This window comes from Salvia splendens, chromosome 17 (assembly GCF_004379255.2).
Source record: "Salvia splendens isolate huo1 chromosome 17, SspV2, whole genome shotgun sequence".
NCBI classification, from domain to species: domain Eukaryota; kingdom Viridiplantae; phylum Streptophyta; class Magnoliopsida; order Lamiales; family Lamiaceae; genus Salvia; species Salvia splendens.
The window spans coordinates 9048024-9066532 of NC_056048.1; the positions used below are offsets into that span (position 1 = coordinate 9048024).

At 36.4% G+C, this 18509-nt stretch overlaps 2 protein-coding genes across 2 annotated transcripts; one reads left to right on the forward strand and one right to left on the reverse strand.

The window, feature by feature from the left end:
- The first annotated feature begins 309 nt into the window (after positions 1 to 309).
- LOC121774274 (mechanosensitive ion channel protein 2, chloroplastic-like) lies at positions 310 to 6275 on the forward strand. Its single transcript, XM_042171175.1, has 13 exons — positions 310 to 390; positions 478 to 543; positions 859 to 1016; positions 1230 to 1353; positions 1500 to 1597; positions 1672 to 1785; positions 2491 to 2551; positions 3654 to 3803; positions 3936 to 4046; positions 4328 to 4495; positions 4584 to 4697; positions 4933 to 4989; positions 5332 to 6275. Exons 1-13 carry the CDS (start codon positions 310 to 312, stop codon positions 6109 to 6111), a joined length of 2082 nt encoding a protein of 693 aa, XP_042027109.1. The 3' UTR covers positions 6112 to 6275.
- Positions 6276 to 6423: 148 nt separating this feature from the next.
- LOC121773753 (O-fucosyltransferase 39-like) lies at positions 6424 to 9857 on the reverse strand. The gene is made up of 10 exons (XM_042170671.1): positions 9720 to 9857; positions 8896 to 8958; positions 8728 to 8809; positions 8600 to 8670; positions 8401 to 8489; positions 8098 to 8301; positions 7681 to 7951; positions 7307 to 7548; positions 7031 to 7226; positions 6424 to 6850 (listed from the first exon to the last, which is right to left on the reverse strand). Exons 1-10 carry the CDS (start codon positions 9786 to 9788, stop codon positions 6653 to 6655), a joined length of 1485 nt encoding a protein of 494 aa, XP_042026605.1. The 5' UTR covers positions 9789 to 9857; the 3' UTR covers positions 6424 to 6652.
- Positions 9858 to 18509: the final 8652 nt, after the last annotated feature.

Sequence of the window (18509 nt, forward strand, 5' to 3'; positions counted from 1 at the left end):
TAGAAGCATGCAGGCTGGAGGGACCTTCTCGGGTGGAGGCCTCACTAACAGCCCCTTGCTCGATTCACCTTTCCACTAAATTTATTTATTATCATAATAATTGACTCTACACAATTAAATATGCATATTCCCAATTTAGAAATAAATTTATCACTAGATACTATTAAAATCCAATTTGGAGATTATATATTCCATTTTTCATCGAGTAATTACTCTTCTACACAAAAAAAACGATAGTAATTCGACGAATCCATATCATTTGCATAGGTGGAGAGAGAGGAGAGGGAGGCGGGAGGCGAAGTAAGGAAAATGACTGTGTCTGGTTCTCTGCAGCTCTCCCTGGCAGCTCGCAAATTGCCGGAAACAATGGTGTGCAGTAAGAGATTCGAGGTAATTATTCTATTCGGAACAGTGTAGGTTTCCTTCCCAAGTCAGCTATCTTTCCTCTGATGTTTTCTGATCATAATCAATTTCTAGCTGCAGAATCCGAATGCAAAAAGCAGATTATGTTTATCGAGCGATAATCTGCCCTCAATATCGTTGGTATGTTCCGTGATTGGATTTGTTTTATTTTTGAGCCCTATTTCTGATGGTTTTCTGGAAGGGGGGATTCTCATTTTGTTTTTGCAGTTTATTTTCGGTTAAAGGTCTCGATTTTAAAAGGTTTGTTTCTTTTGATGGGAATTGCAGGGCCTTTTTGGTTTATTACAGTAATTCGTGTTTTTTGGTAAACCGATTGTATAGTGAATTTTATTGTACTAAGGATTTGATAATTGTATGTTCTTCATGAAAATTTGGCCTGCATGTTAGTTCTTTGTTCTTGGCCGCACTTGACATTATTATTCATAACATTTTCAGCAACACCATTCTTGGAGTTCCAATGTTTCGAAGAGAATAAATCCAAGAGTATGCACCATTCCTTGTAGAAATAACCAGCTTAGGTGCCATTGTTTTTTAAATCCAGGCGCGCCTTCGGACATTAACTATGTAAAGAATGCAACCTTGACATTAGCAAGGTAATTATTCCTCTTCAACATCTCTTTCCTCTTCTGGTCTTTCTGAGAAGAATGCTGAAGCCAGAAATAAGCCTGTTGAAGCATTAGTTATGAACATGAAAAATTGATTGATGTGAAACTGTGTGAAACTTGTTATATATATATATATTCTGTAGCTGTATTTTTGAATATTTCTTAGTCAATTCTGGTAAGTCAAAAGTTTCTGCCTTGCAGATCATTTAATCGTTTGCAAGGAAGTCCTCTTGTGATTAAACTGGCTTCAGCCGTCAGTATTATTATCTTTGCTGTATGGGGACTTGGGCCACTTGTGCGACTTAGCAGAAACTTACTCTTCCATGTATTGCATTCTTTTTCATATTTTAGTTCTTGTGCCTGTTTTTCTATTGTTAATACCTTTGTATGATGGGTCTATGAAACTTAGTTGAGTGCTTGACCTTTGTAAGTCATCAACTAATCAATTACAGTAAATTTGCACATACGCAGAAGGGTGATAATACTTGGAAAAAGAGTAGTACTTATCAAATCACAACATCTTATGTTCGGCCATTGCTACTATGGACAGGAGCAATCATTATTTGCAGGTTAGTATGTTTGTTAGCAAAAGATAGAAAAATCAGATCTCATAGTTCACTAAACAAGAATTTGCATCTTACAGAGCATTGGATCCAGTAACTATACCAACAAAAGCAGGTCAGATTGTTAAACAAAGGCTCCTAAATTTTGTCAGATCTTTGTCATCAGTGCTGGGCTTTGCATATTGTCTGTCAAGGTCCGTATTCATACCTTTTTACTGACAGGTGTTGATTCCTAAAGATTTTTGTTTACATTATGTTGATACTCTATACTTTCTTTTGCTTTAAATTGACGAGGTTGGTTCCAATCATTATTTTCACGTATATTGGCAGCTGGACTTGCTAAGGTCCTCGTACATATTCATGTATATACGTCTGAGCTTCCTGCTGGTTGAATATAACATCCATTTATATTTTCATGCTCATATTATGCGTACAAAAAGTTACATCATACACTTATGCATTTAGAGATTCTCGTGCATATTCATATATTCGTCAGAGCTTCCTGCTGGTTGAATATAGCATTCATTTATATGTCCATGCTCATATATGCGTACGAAAAGTTACATCATACACTTATGTATTTGGAGAATCCTTCACGCCCTTCTCAGATAAGATATCTCCCTTCCTCGCTTGAGTAGAATGCCACCAATTTATCAGTTGTCCGATTTTTTTTATCTTCTTTACTCTTCTTTCTAAGCTATTTATTTGAGCAAAATATACAATAGATAAGTCCAAATATTATATGAAATGTCCTGATTAGTGTATTTCGAAAATACTTATTAATGATTTTAGTCATACTTTTCCTGATCTCAATATCTGTTATTCCAATTTTTTTTACTTTTCAAGTTGACATCTGTGAGAACTATTGTCAGTTTTAAATTTTTAATTATTTTATGCAGTCTGATCCTACAAGCACAAAAATTTGCAATGGAGACAAATGACTCCAAAGATACTAGAAATGTATGTTCCCACTCTTTGTTTCACTTTACAGGATCTCTTAATGCGCTTGTACTATTGTTAGTGTCAAATAATTATTTCGCTTATAGTGGTGCATAGATACTTCAGTTACACCACTTTACCATACTGTTCAAAAGATTAGCCAACTGCATACTTGCTTAATCTACACTCTATCCAATATTGAGCTCCTTCCCTTGAAATTCTTCTCCTGGAATTCTTACATGATTCCATAGTGCTTATCTTACCCCTGTAACAGGTTTCTTAGACTCCCTAGATATGTAGCACTGTAGCGATAACTCACAACATAAATGCTCATATTTTTAAACAAATATGAAGTATGAACCATTAAAATGCTTGCAAATTGTGTACATCATAGTAAATGAGGATCTTATTTATCCATACTAACATAGAACTCTCCAACCACTTAAACATTTCAGTTAGTGATAAGGCAACATGTGTTCATTTGTGACAATTTTATTGCTAATGAGCTATCTATGTATTAGTAAATAAGGATCCTGTCTTATTCATAGTAGTCCTGTGACTCACCAATTAAAATTCCCACATGAGTGAACAATATTCAGTAAAGGTGTTAAAAGGGTTTCAGTGGACATCCAGCAGTTAGGGTCAATGGATAAGTATGTATTTCATGTTCTCTTGAAGTTGGTATATTACATTATCAAAATTAAATCAAATCCTCTGAATTTACTGTATTTTGTCTGCTTTCCGTGCATTACCTCGCATCAGGAATTATGAGCATTGAAGTTCTGTATCATTGGATTATCAATCTTATATCTTGTGAGCATGGTTTAAAACAAAATTTAACTGTTGCTGGTACAAAATGGCATTTCAGAGCCCGTTTATGCGAAAAATGATTATTTGTATGATTCAATTTTCCAACAATTTAGCTTAATCTGATACCAATCTCATAGACAATCCCACCCATTTTCTGTAATTGTATGTGATGAGTCCATGATTCTATCGGTCAAGTTCAAATTTGTTTGGCTTCTGCTCAATGGATTTTCATGCATAAATTGGAAGTTACAAAACAGGTGTTCTCTCCATTTGATATTGAAATTAGTTCACTCTTTGTGTTACTTCTTGACAGATGGGTTTCCAGTTTGCTGGAAAAGCTATATATACAGCTGTGTGGGTTGCGGCTGTTTCATTGTTTATGGAGCTGTTAGGTTTCTCAACCCAAAAATGGCTCACAGCTGGGGGTCTTGGGACGGTCCTGCTCACACTAGCTGGACGTGAGGTGTAAATAAAATGGATTGAGTATATCTCAATCCATTTTTTTTTATTTCTTACTTATTTTTAAGATGTGTTTATGTTTGTAAACTAAGACCGCTTATAAAAGACACTCACGAGTCCTTGGTTTGTTTCTCAGATCTTTACTAATTTCCTTTCAAGTGCAATGATTCATGCGACTCGTCCATTCGTTGTGAATCAGTGGATTCAGACCAAGATTGAAGGTTATGATGTTTCTGGGACAGTTGAGGTTTGTATGGGGTCATCTTCATACATTCATTATAATAGTTGTTGAAACAATAGCTGTGTAACATCATTCTAAAAGGCATGGTGTCTCAAGACATCGAAATCGTATGTTGGCTGTTTAATTTTGTTCTCGGTCTGTATTTCTGTCTGGCCTGTACTGCTATTTGCACATTGCAATGCACATGAACTCTTGAAAATTGCAAACGCCTAGTTCCAAAGTGAACATACAAACGATTCTTAGCCTTATATCATGTTTTTGTCATCACTAATGTTGCTTGACTGCAGCATGTAGGATGGTGGTCGCCGACAATTGTAAGAGGTGAAGATCGTGAAGCTGTCCACATTCCCAACCACAAGTTTACTGTGAATGTTGTGAGAAATCTCACTCAAAAAACTCATTGGCGTATTAAAACCCACCTAGCCATCAGTCACTTGGATGTCAGCAAAATTAATGTGAGTTGTGTAGTTGATAAATTCTCTTGCAAAATAATGGATTGATTCTCTCATTGATCCATCTCAAAATGTCATCTGCTCTGTTCAGAACATTGTAGCTGATATGCGCAAGGTATTGGCGAAGAATCCTCACGTGGAACAACAGAAATTGCACAGACGCGTATTCTTGGACAATATTAATCCTGAAAATCAGGCCCTCATGGTGAGATTTAATTTTTTAAATCACAATTCAAGGGAATTTTTTTTCTGTCGAAATTAATGTGAAAAACTGTCGATGTTCTCCCCCACCTACCAAGCAAACCCCAAACAGAGAGATAGAGTTTACAAAATCATCTGCATTGAGCTTAATTTAAAATACAAGTGTGAAGATTTCTCATCATTACGTGGAATATGCATTTGTGATACAATTATAACTCCAAATTTACACAATTACACAGATAATGGTCTCCTGCTTTGTGAAGACCTCACATTTTGAAGAATATTTATGCGTTAAGGTGAGAACTCTTTTTTTAGCCTTTGCTCTCTTTCAATAAACACCGCTCTTTACGACTTCTGAATGATGCATTATTTTGGAGGTCATAGCTTATATAAGGATAAGAAATTACATAGTCTAAACTTTCTTTGTGATGTAGGCTGGTAAAATTAGAATCACCCATCTGTCGATTATATATGCCTATCCCTGCATGGTTGCAAAAATGCAAAGTTGATAGAAGTGGCATAAATTTTTCCAGACTTTTCTTCCGTTCTGTTTATTGACATGACACCTGGTTTTTTGTACTAGTTCAGATCAAATTTGTTTTGATTATTGTATTTGATTCCATTTGTTTGGACAACAGGAAGCTACTATGCTCGATCTACTCAGAGTCATCAGGCACCATCGTGCTCGACTGGCCACTCCCATCCGCACAGTTCAGAAAGTATATACTGATGCGGACTTGGACAATGTACCATTTTCAGAAACTATGTATGATCGAGGGGGAGTGTCAAATCGTCCAGTGCTATTGATTGAACCATCCTATAAAATCAATGGAGATGATAAGCCTAGGAACCAGGCTCGATCAGCACGAGCAAATGGGGAGGAAGCTGTCAAGGGAACAAATGACGTGCAAAAATCAGTCACCAAAGCTGATTCCGAGGCTGGTAAAATGCCTAAAGTTGAGACCAAATCCTCATCTGATCCTAAGCACAGTAGCAGTGCAAAAACTGTTGCAAACACTGATAACAAGCCTGTCGAAGAACAAAGTCCAACAGCAGATAGTTCCTCTAAGCAACCGCAAAAGGTGGGGCAAGATGCAAGCTCAGTCTCCTCACCGGATTTGGGGTCCAGAAGATCAGACAATGCCTATTCAACTTCACATTCGAAGCAAGCTGCACAGACACCTGCAACTAAGCCATCTCTGGAAGAGAATATAGTCCTCGGGGTTGCTCTGGATGGCTCGAAGAGGACCCTTCCCATCGAGGAAGAAATGGTTGGCCCACCAAATCCAGAAGACACGAAAGAGTTGGCCTCGTTGCATAGTGGCAATGGGCTAGCAGTAACTGATGAGAAAAACGACAGTAAGAGGCCGAACACCCCTGGCTCACTCAGTAACGAGCAGTCAGATCTGCAAAAATAGAATCATATCTGGCCTATCCCGCACTGCACTAATTGAAAGTATAATCAGAACTGTACATATACACAGGCTATTTTAGAGATTACTGCATGATCTTAGGTACATCTTCCCTTTGATTGATTGGTAAATATGGAAGTAATGGAAAGCTCACATTATTGTGCTTCTTACTATATTTATTATGTTTAATTTAGCTTTACGATTTATGAATTGAAGATGACTTTTGTAATGCATAATCTTTGTTCTAATTTGTAGGAGTTTGGCCTTTTGTTGCTACAAGAAATGGAAAAGTGCTACTACGTTTAAAAATGAAAAACATTAATTAAACAAAATAATATTAGCCGGTGGAAATGAGCAGCATATTACAACCATATCCTAAATTCTGGTCCAAGATAGTTGTATAACTGATCACGACCTCAAATTTTACAAATATACCCAAATGAATGAAGAGGGAAACCATTTATTTTCTAAGTAATACAAGCCACAAGCAACACACTATCTGCAGCATAAATTCACAACGATCGATACGATAAACACACGAACAACCTCAAGCACTGCACATACAGTCTGGAGCTGGGCACGTATAAATAGACTGTTGGGACCTTTGTAGTCGAAGTAGCCCTTGCCAGCTTTTATGCCCTTCATGAAACTCGACCCAAGTGAGGCTCTTGTTCAAGAAAAGCTGCCCTAGAAGCGCCATGTTAGGCCTTATCGTCTTCATATTCTCATATGTTCGATGGCCAACCTGGAAATATGGGAGTCGCGTTAGTATACTTTCAAATTTACAAATATACCTCAGGATTCAAACTTGGATCCCGTATGAATACCATTTGACGGATCTTTACCTGTCAAGCAGTCTCATGCGAGTTTTTCGTGTTTGACATTGCAACTTTATAGAAAAGATTCGATGGGAAGAACTAAATACCTCAGCGTTGTGCATATTTCCAGGCGAGGCGGAGATGAAGATATCGCTGTGCATGCTGACATAGTAATCAACTGCAGCTAATAATGAGGCCTTTCCTTTGATTTGAGCTCTCTCATCTGAAGAGGCAAGGCTCTTCTTGTCTTCCATAAGAGGAAACAAACTACGTAAGGTCGAGATCCTCGCTTCCCCACCACACCTGAAACAGAATCGCGAAAAAATAACTTCAACAAACTGCAGGTTCAGCTATAACACTTTATGCGCAGAAAACAAAGGAGCATTGCTCGATATACCTTGTGAGAAGCAAGATATAAGCGTGCTCTGTTGTCGAACCCCAATGCTGCTAGGAGCAATCCAATCTCTTCTGGGGTCAACGGGCACCGCCCTTGACTCCTCAGCTCCTCATCAGTGAATCGAGAGTTCAACACCCTTCCCTGCCAAATAACTTGTCGATACTTGGCAAGAGCTAGTTTTTCGGCCTTACCTCCACCAAAGTCGCAGGCTGAGTGAGCAGCCATATCCTGAATCATGAATGAAACTGAAGTATTATACCTTAACGCTACCAAGGAAAAGTGAAGCAGTCTCAGAGTGCGTGCATGAAGATACTTTCTCCCACGCTGACGACAAAGGTGGAGTATTATAACAAATCATACCTTGTCAAAACGAAGGTGAAGGACAACAAATTTTCCCCTCCCTTGTTTGTCTTTTGAATCAGTTACTCTTGTGAGATAGTTAACGCTCCCAGCTTTGTTGGTGTCGAGAGGATACCTGATACGACTGACAAGGGAATCGCCCAGATTCCTAATGTGAGGAACAAAGACTAGAGCCTGGAAGTTGACCTTACACCGTAGTCTCTGGATGTCCTTGGGCATATTGTCGAAAGCCAAACGGTGGGAAAAAGGCGCAACTGCAGCAATCCCATAGCTGAAACCCCAAAAATATAACAATTAAATATCGTCGTAAATTGAAGTTTTGAGCAAGAACAAAGATATTTCTACTAAGGCAGCAGCATCTTATGTGTTATCATTATTTTAAATCCAGAAAACGAAAAAAATATGCAGGAGTCCAACCTCTGCAGGACAGGCGAGACGTTTTCCAAATACCAGTTAGCTGAAGCATGAACGGGTGCTGTTTTTACTCTGTTAGCTCGAATCGCTGCAGCATAGTACTCCCGAGTGCTCCAAAGGTATTCATCGGGCAACTCTTTGACAATAAATACGTCATCTTTCAGTACATTAATGAAGTGATCGACGTCAAAAATTTCATCAAATGTGCTGCAGGGAAAAAACAAAAGAGCGTTTGTCTCGTTCGGGTCAATGCTTGACTCGTCCTAACAAAACTCGTTTGAAGGGTAAGAACTCAATAAAGAGGACCTTGAATCTTTCCAAACAGGATTTACTTCAAGATGCGGAATTATGAGTGTTGCATTCAAAATTTTAGCAAGAGCAACTGCATCACAAATCTTTATAAACGGATTATATGTCTTAGTCACTCCAGATAAGATAATATCAACCGGCTCAAGAAAAGCAGAACTCCCGCATGTGCCACCTAATAATAAACTGAAGTACTTGCACCCATTCTCTGCTGGTTTAGTCCTCCATCGAGAAACACTTGAATATACCCTTGAGATTTCTCTGGCAGCGCTGCTAAGACAGACCGTTCAGTTTATACACGCTCTGATTCAGCTGTGCATTTCTCACTGGAGGCACTGTCTTGTCGGAGACAGGGTTTCCATCCTTGGTTGGGCAAAGGCCTCCATAGTTCAGCTTGTTGCTCCGCAGACTGACACATAAGCAAGAATGTCTCAGCAGCTTGAAGAACGAATATTGCTGAAGACGTGTGAATCAATCAGTGAACTCTTTACTCACAGTTTGGCGTTCCAGAGCACTCCTAAGTAAACGAGAATGTCGTGGTTTTGGATCATTCAACTCCTACACCAGATACAATTATCAGCCATTGACAATGATGGCAGGTAGGTCGAGTTTCGAACTATAAGATGTTAATACGAAACAAGCTGCTAAATCTGTATTACTAGTTCAGATCAGTCATTCAGTGTTCATGATGAGTCGTTTTCTAATAAGTACGTCTTTTATCGATAAACGCAGTATCAATCATCCACGCATTTTCTCCAGAGTTCTATTTAAACCTCATTCACTAATGCACATCAAGTTCTACTACTATTATATATATACACAGATAAATGAATATAACAACCAAGTAAGTTACATAATACTTTTATGCTTGACCGATTTGCTAGAAAAATTGAACTACCTCAACATTCTTCTTTTGGAAACTTTCAGTTTAAGCACAAATGGTTTCTTTGATTACTATATCAATTAAGAAACTTCCACCAAATCTACACTGACAACGAAATCCTCAGCAAACCAAGAATCAAGAATTCTGAAATTCCCATCAAGGTCGAATCTTTTCTCTACATACCTAACATTTCCTTAAATTCCTCAAAAAGGCCATTTCTCATAGAAGGTAGCTATTTTCCTTGTTCTTCTAATCTCAGACCTTTTGCAACCACCTTTCCTATAACTAAACAAAGCAGCAGAATTTACCAAACAGGAAGACAAGCAGACACACAATAAACCATAAGATCAAACCAAAAAAGCAAAATTACCAAACACAAAGACAACTTTCACACATACAACGGGGATCAACAGAGAAATGAAAGAGCAAAACATACCGAGAGAAGTGAGGGAAAGGCATGGCTAAAAGGAGTAAAAAGCAGCAGCAGTAAAAGGGCTCCAGCCATGGTTTATGTCTGTGGTTGTGACTGTGAGAATGATAGTACTAATAACAATGCCTGTTGATCTTTATTGCAACCAACTATGTAGATTGATCAAGTCACTCGAACAACTTGATCAAGTCACTCAAGCAGCTGGATCAAGTCACACAAGCAGCTTGATCAAGTCACTCCCGCAGCTTCCATGCAGATTCAACGCGCACACACAGGAAGAATTGGTGAGGAAGAAGGTTTAACGGATAGTTAAATCTAGGCCATTGATTTGTAGACTGTTAGATTAGTTTGAATATAAACCGTTGATCAAAGTTAGTTGATCAAGTTAGTTAGCTTGTTTTGTTTTCTTCTCTTGGTTAAATAGTAGAGATGAGATGCAGTTTTGTAACTCGATTCATTCAGCTCAATTCAAGATTTCTTTCTCTCAAAACTCATCTTCAAGTTTCAACATTCGAATTCCAAAGAGTTTAACAATTGGCGCTGTCTGTGGGAAGCGCGAGCAATCGGATCGAATTGTGGCTTGATCTTTGGAATCGAATCCGCGGTAAAGATGGCGGCAAGGTTGGAAGCGGAGAAGTTCACCGGAAAAAATGACTTCAGTCTATGGAGAATGAAGATGCGTGCGATGCTCATTCAACAGGGGCTGTCGGCTGCGCTCGATGAAGAGAAGGAGGATGCAGAGACCGATCTTGACGAGAAGGTGGTTATTAAACGAGCTGATGTTCTGGCCAGAGCCCACAGCGTAGTGGTTCTGTGCTTGAGTGATAAGGTGCTCAGAGAGGTCCCGAAGGAGAAGACGACGGCCGGAATTCTCAAGAAACTAGAGAATTTATACCTCACAAAGTCTCTTGCCAATCGGTTATACATGAAGCTGAGGCTCTATTCATATAAGTTCTTGGAAGATAAGGCAGTGATCGAGCAGCTTGAAGATTTCAACAAGGCGATTGATGATCTTGAAAACATAGATGTTACGATTGGTGATGAGGATAAATCAATACTTCTACTCAACGCTCTCCCTAAATCCTATGATCAACTACAAGATGCTATCATGTATGGAAGGGAGGAGGTCTATCACCCTCTTGGAAGTTCAGTCTGCTCTAAGGGCAAAGGAGTTGCAAGCATCTGGAGTGAAGCTTCTTGACTCTGCACCTGAACATCAGAGGATCCAAGAGCAAGAAACCCTTCAAGAAGAAATTTGAGGCAGCCAAGCAATCGTGAAATGACAAGAAGGAGAGTAGGGTGTGTTACTGGTGCAACAAACCTGGCCACCTCAAGAAAGATGGTTTTGGGTGGAAGAAGAAACAGGCCACACATGGAAATCAAGGAGCAAACACCTCTGAATGTATTGAATCAAATGATGCAGTGGAGGTCTTGAATGTTATAGAAACTATTGATGGTGCTTCTTGGATTATGGACAGTGGCTGCAGCTTCCACATATGGCCAAATCAAGATTGGTTTGAGACTCTACTGGATTCTGATGGCACTGTCACTCTGGGCAATAACCAAGCGTGCAGTGTGAAAGGCATAGGGTCAATCAGACTCAAAATGAAGGATCAGTCAGTGAAAGTTCTCAGTGATATTAGGTTCATACCAGAAGTCAAAAGGAACCTGATATCTCTCGGATCATTGGAACAGAAGGGCTGCTCTTTCTTGTCAAAGGAAGGAAAAATGCAGGTCAAGAAAAGGGAAAATGTGATCATGACAGCTGAGAGGAGAGGAAGCTTGTACTATCTTTATGCTTCAGTAATCAAGATCCAAAGGGGTGGTGAGCAGTTGAATCTGGTGAAGCTCCCCAGCTTGAGAGTATGGCATAAGAGGCCGGGCCATCCTGCAATAGGAAGCATCAAAGAACTAGTAAAAAAGCAAGTGATCTCAGCTGATGAGTCAGAAGAAATTCATCCATGTCAAGACTGCATCAGAGGCAAAGCTAAGAAATTGCCCTATCCCACTGGTAAACATACTTCTTCATCTCCATTGAATTATGTGCATAGTGATTTATGGGGACCTGCTTCTGTCAATACCATTGGGGGAGGGAAATATTACATGAGCTTGATTGATGATTTCTCTAGAAAAACATGGATTTACATTTTGAAAGAAAAATCAGAAGCACTTGCAAAATTTAAGGAATGGTGTGATGAAGTAGAGCTTGAGAAGGGATGTAAAGTGAGATGTCTCAGAACAGATAATGGATTAGAATATGTGTCCAAGGCTTTTAATGAATTCTGCAAGCAAAGAGGCATAAAAAGGCATAGGACAGTTCCTATGAATCCTCAACAAAACGGAGTGGCTGGGAGGGCTAACAGAACTATTGTTGAGAGAGTGAGATGTATGTTGTTCTCTTCTGGACTAGGAAAGAAATTCTGGGGTGAAGCAGCTTCTACTGCAGTGTATCTCATGAACAAATGCCCATCTAGCAGCATCAATGGTGATACTCCAAATTATAGGTGGTATGGGAGGAATGCAAGTTATGACAACCGGAAGATTTTTTGCTGTAAAGTGTTTGCTCATGTGAAGCAAGGAAAATTGGATCCCAGGGCATTAATGTGCGTGATGTTGGGATATCAAAAGGGAGTCAAGGGGTACAAGTTGTGGTTCATAGAGCCAGGCAATCACAAAGTGATCATTAGCAGAGATGCGATATTTCTAGAGAGGGACATGCTTTTTCTGAATAAGGGAGATGCTAATGCTGATGGAGTAAGAATAATGGCTAGTGATGGTGCTGAGTTTGAGGTGGAGCCTATTGAGAAGCAAGATCAGATTCAACGTGATAGCAGTTCTGATGCAGAGGCTGGGGAATCAGCTTCTGGAGCAACTGGAGCTTCTGATAATGAGCCCGATATTGCTCATGATGGTAATGATGATCTAAGTGGCTATCAGTTGGCCAGAGATAGAGTAATGACTATATAATCAGAAATGCACACAAACAGTTTATTGGGCATTCACCCAAAATATGAAAATAGAGGATGAAAAAAGTAGTAACAGCGCTCGAGTAAAACAAACTGAAGAATAATGCAATCGCGAAAGAAAATAATATGAAATCACGTTTTGTTTTCACAAAACTTGAAAGTAAAAGGACAAGAAACAGCTGCAGCGATTTGGACGGTTGGACCCTTTGTGAACTAATGTAAATGGTTGAGATGCTTTTTCAGACAGCTGATTTTGTCAGCCAACAATTTTTTTTCTACGCGTCACACAATCTATGGCTTCATCTTCGTTTTGTAATGCAGGTTTTTTATGATGCAAATTTTTACAGAAATATCTTAGACAATATATTTTGTTGGCATTTTTCAATTGGGAAATCGGCCACCGACAGACTGCTGTCTCGATGTTCATCAAAACTTGGATTGACTTTTCTCTTTTCACCTTTATTTTTCATTTTTATTTGGCATGCAATTTTGGAAATTACTGCTCCCTCCATCCACGAAAAATAGGACACATTATGAATGACACGGATTTTAATATGAAAATGGTAAAATAAGAGAGAAGGAGAAAAAGTATGAGAGAACTGATATTAATAAAATGTGGGGTTCATATTATTAGTAAAAGAAAAGTGGTATTAACAAGAGAGAAGTAGTTGAAAACTTTCCCTTTTTAAATGTGTTTTATTTTTCATGAAGAACCAAAAATAGCAAATGTGTTCTATTTTCGTGAGGAGTACTAAATTGAATGGAATTAAAATGGAAATATGGTGCATTGCATGTCCTTTCATTTGGTATATCATTAAATTAGAATAGAGTGAACTATAAAAATGGTCTATGGACTATGGATTTATCTCACTCATAGTCCCTGGACTTTAAAAATATCGTCTTACATTCCTGGACTAAGGGTTTATCTCAAATTTGGTCATTTTGTCATTTTTCGATACGAAAATACCCTTTTGAGCATTTTGGCAATTCGGTCTTTTTACATTTTTAACATTTTAAATCTGATATTATTTCAGTGATGTACTAAATCTGATATTATTTCAAAATTATCATTCTTCTTCCCTTTTGTCATCCTTCACTTTGTTTCTTTATTTCAATATTGGATTTAATTTTATAAATTAAATTTAAAATTTAGATTTTTAAATATCAATAAATTTTTTTAATTAAAACTATTAAATCATGGACACTATAAATATTGATTAAAACTATTAATTTTTGTTATTTAATATAATATTCAGCTGAATTGAAGAAGTATAGAAAAATAATATTAATCGTGATGGAAAAATAAAAGTTATTCTATTTAGCCTTCATTCGGTTGTTATAATTGCTTGTGATTAAATATTATGAAGTTGACTAAAAATTGATTAAATATTATGAAGTTGACTAAAAATTGATTAAATATTATGAAGTTGACTAAAAATTTGATACTACTAAAACTTTTATATAAGAGTATTTTTTGTTGAAATTTTCTAGTTAGTTTTGATTGTTTTCAAATAATTAAATGAAAATTATATTAGCCTTACATTAGATGCATATTTATTTCAGAATAAATCGTGTTATATGATCTATTTATGATTAAAACTATTAAATATTGATTAAAACTAAGTTGGCGTCGGCATACCTTATTGATTAAATATTAGACACTATCAAATATTGATTAAAACTATTAGTTTTTGTATTAAATAATTTTAATAATTAATAAAAATTTATTGATATTTAAAAATCAAATTTTAAAATTTAATTTTATAAAATTAAATCTAATATTGAAATAAAGAAACAAAGTGAAGGATGACAAAAGGGAAGAAGAATGATAATTTTGAAATAATATCAGATTTAGTAAATCACTGAAATAATATCAGATTTAAATATTAAAATGTAAAAAGACCAAATTGCCCAAATGCTCAAAAGGGTATTTTCGTATCAAAAAATGGCAAAAGGACCAAATTTTAGATAAACCCTTAGTCCAGGGATGTCTGACGATATTTTTAAAGTCCAGGGACTATGGGCGAGATAAACTCATAGTCCATGGACATTTTTGTAGTTCACTCATTAGAATAACATTAAAATTATAAAATTTGAAAAAAACCTCATTTCTTGCTCTCACAGGAAATAAAAAAGAGAAAGGAAATGACTATTAAAGGAAATGAAAATCACGGGTTTAATGCAAAAAATAAAGTTTCTTGACTAGATATATCGTTTTCGCCTATTTAATTCAACCTTTATTATAAATAGTTAGATGTGATCGTCAATAAAAAGACAAGAGCATCTAGTTGACCCTTCCAATAGCACCGCCCCATTTTTTTATTCACAGTCCCAGTTTATTTATCTGCGCCCACAAAACAAAGTGTCCACAGCTATAAGGTGCACACTTCTAATAGCCCCAAAATTTTTAGCCACTTTTCATTTTATTTTTATTTTTGTTTATTTAAGTCAATTATAATTAAAATTATCGAATGTAAATAATTAGAAAACGAGGTAATTGGGACCGAATATTCGTTGTATTGGAAACGGTAAAATTATACAACTAACATTTAAAAACAATACAAATCAAAACGCCGCCACCGTCTACTAAGTGGCGGAGTCGGATTCCTCCTCCTCTTCTCGACCGCCTCGCCCGCTGCCGCCGGCCGCCCCTGCCAAATCCTCATCAGACAAGCCTAGCCGGCGCTGGATCCGACTTATGAGTTTCCAGTATATTCCCTTGATGATTGGGTCGGTTGCGGTCTCGTAGAAACGACAGTTTTCCTGCAGTTGTTTCATCAACTGCACATCTAGGTTCTCCCTCAAGACCTCGTGGGGAGCAGGGGCCATGGGTTGCGGTATAGGGGCGAGCTGCGGGAAGCGCGATCCAGACGCGGCCGACGATATGCGGTCGTGACAGAGTTTGACTTATCCCTTATGTTGATCCTTTTCATTTGAGATTATTTTGGTCATGTTATAGTTGCTCTTACTATCACTAGGGAGTTGTGGTCGTGACATTTACTCTGCTAGAGTATTATATAGGAGTATTCCATATCTGACTAACGTTTGATGAATATAATTATTTACTTTATTGCTATTTACTTGCTGGAGTATTATACAGGAGTATTCCATATCTGACTAACGTTTGATGAATATAATTATTTACTTTATTGCTATTTACTTGCTGGAGTATTATATAGGAGTATTCCATATCTAGCTAACGTTTGATGAATATAATTATTTACTTTATTTTCTGAGTATAATTGGTAGTCCATAACTAATTCTAGGGCTGGCAATTTTCGACACGATACGATAATCTGACACGAATCCGCACGAAATTATTGGGTTGGGTCAAGTCTTATTGGATCCGTGTCCTTATCGGGTTGACCCATTAAGAACCCGATAATTTCGGGTTGGGTTCGGGTCGGATGTGGGTCGGATACGGGTAACCCATTAAGAAATAATATTATTATTTTTATTATTATTTAAAAATATATATATATTACTTTAATTTTTTAATTTCTTATAAATTAGGTTTAAATAGTATAAAACGAATTTTAATTGTGTAAATTAGGTTAAAAATTAAGGTTTAATCGTGTAATATTAGGTTTTAATAGTGTAATATCAGGTTCGGGTTGTTATCGTGTCGTGTCAACCCATATTATATCGTGTCGATAACGGGTTCATGTCGGGTGCGGGTCGTGTTCAGATTTGAAGGTAGCAGGTCGGGTTCGTGTTCGGATTTACAGTTTCCTTAACAGGTCGGGTTCAGGTTAGGCCTTATTGGGTTGGGTCATTATCAAGTTGACCCGATAACAACCCAATCCGCACGATTTGCCAGCCCTAACTAATTCATACAAAATGGAGTATCTCAAAACTTAGAAAATCACAAATTGATAATTACATCCCCTATAATAAAGTATGTATGTATTATATATTCCATGATATCTAACTAATGTTTGATAAATATAATTTATTTACTTTATTTGCTCATTTGTTTTATACTCTATGATTGAATATAATCTTTATTATTTATGGTTTCTAATTATACTCGTCATACTATTGAAAATTATATAAAAAATATGATGTGTTTTGTTTTAGTTTAAATATTTAAAACATTTTCCAAACTAAAATAAACTCTGTTATATAAATATTTAAGAACCTCTTATAGAGAAAATATTTCTAGTAATAATGCCTAAAAATAATCTCTTTTATACTTAATGAAGGGACTCATTGCCAAAAAAAAAAATTATGATAACCGATGAAAAGAGATTAATTGAATTTTAATTTTTTAAGTCAATATAATTATTTATCGTACTCCAAATATGAAATTCGTGGATCCGCCACTGGCCATGTTGCAGTAGTATATTCTTTTTTAATATACACATTGTGAGTCAAATCATATAATTCATGTTAATAAAAAAATATAGTACTTCCTCCGTCCATGAAAAATAGTCATTTTGCAATTTAGGGATGGCATCATTTCTATATATGAAAAGTATCTCTCTCATACATTACCCACTTTTTCTTTTCTCTATACTTTATCTATTTTTTCTCCATATCTCTCTTACTTTATCTACTTTTTTCTTCTTCTTCTTTGTTACTTTACTAAATTTTTCATTAAAATCCGTGTCGTCCACAAATGAGACTATCTTTTATGGACGGGGGAATATTAATTACTACAATTCACGTAAACAATTTGATGAGCCAACTTAGCTTATTGTTCTTTGTGAGGATTATATCAAGCAGGATAGAATAACTATTTTATAGTATTTTAAAAGAATTTTTTAGTTGGAAACAATTAAAATTATGATTTAACTAATAATATTTAAAAGTTATAAAATTAATTACATCAACTATATAATTTATTATTTTAAACTACCTCCCTTGCCGCTTTATTAATTAGGAACAATTTTCTTTTTAACAACCTCACTCAAAGAAATACAATTATAAAAAATTAACATTTTTTCTATTTTATTATCACTATTCTTGTATGTACTTTTGCCTAAATACACTAAATATTAGTACTATCAGAAATATATGATTAGGTTTAGCTGGAAAAGAATTTTGGTATAGTAAATGTTAACGTTCCAGACGACACGTCACCTACTTTCGTGTAGTTAATTTCGCATTTTCCATCATGATTTTCATATTTACATTGTTCTCATGTTGTATCATTGTCGTGTATGAATCTAGAATGATTGAATTTGAAATTTGAATTTTGTTACCAGCATTTCGGTATAAAGTACCGAAATTTTGTTACCGCATATTTCGGTATAACGTACCGTACTTCAGTATATACGTCACGGTCGACAATGCAACTCTAAAAGTGATCCACTTGACACATATCCATTCGACAACCATTTCAGTTTTGATAAAAACAAAACTAAATACTAGTAAAATATAGTCAAGTGATGAAAGCTCACTTCATTAATTTTGACAATGTATCTCAACTCAAACTTGTGCTAAACGAAAACAATACTCAAGTGAATATCCGACATGGTCACTGTCAAATATCTGCTCCCTGCTCTTTAGCATAAAATACACACCTGCCAACAAACATACTTTTCATCTCTTTTTTGCAAAGGAGGTTGCTCTCTCTCCTGTTTTCTGTAAGGTAGTTGTGACGCCACGGAATTTCGTTTCTTTCTTTTGAGATAAATCGGATTTATTAGCTTAATTAATTTCATTTAGAAAATGTGTAATCGAAGAACTTTCGTTGTAATCTCGACCTTTGAATGCTAAGTATTTTGTTTGGAAATAAAGTGCAAGAATAAATTTTGTCGAGATTCAAAGAAGGTACTTATATTAAAGAGATAAGAAAGTACTTGTGAGGAATGGAAATACAAGA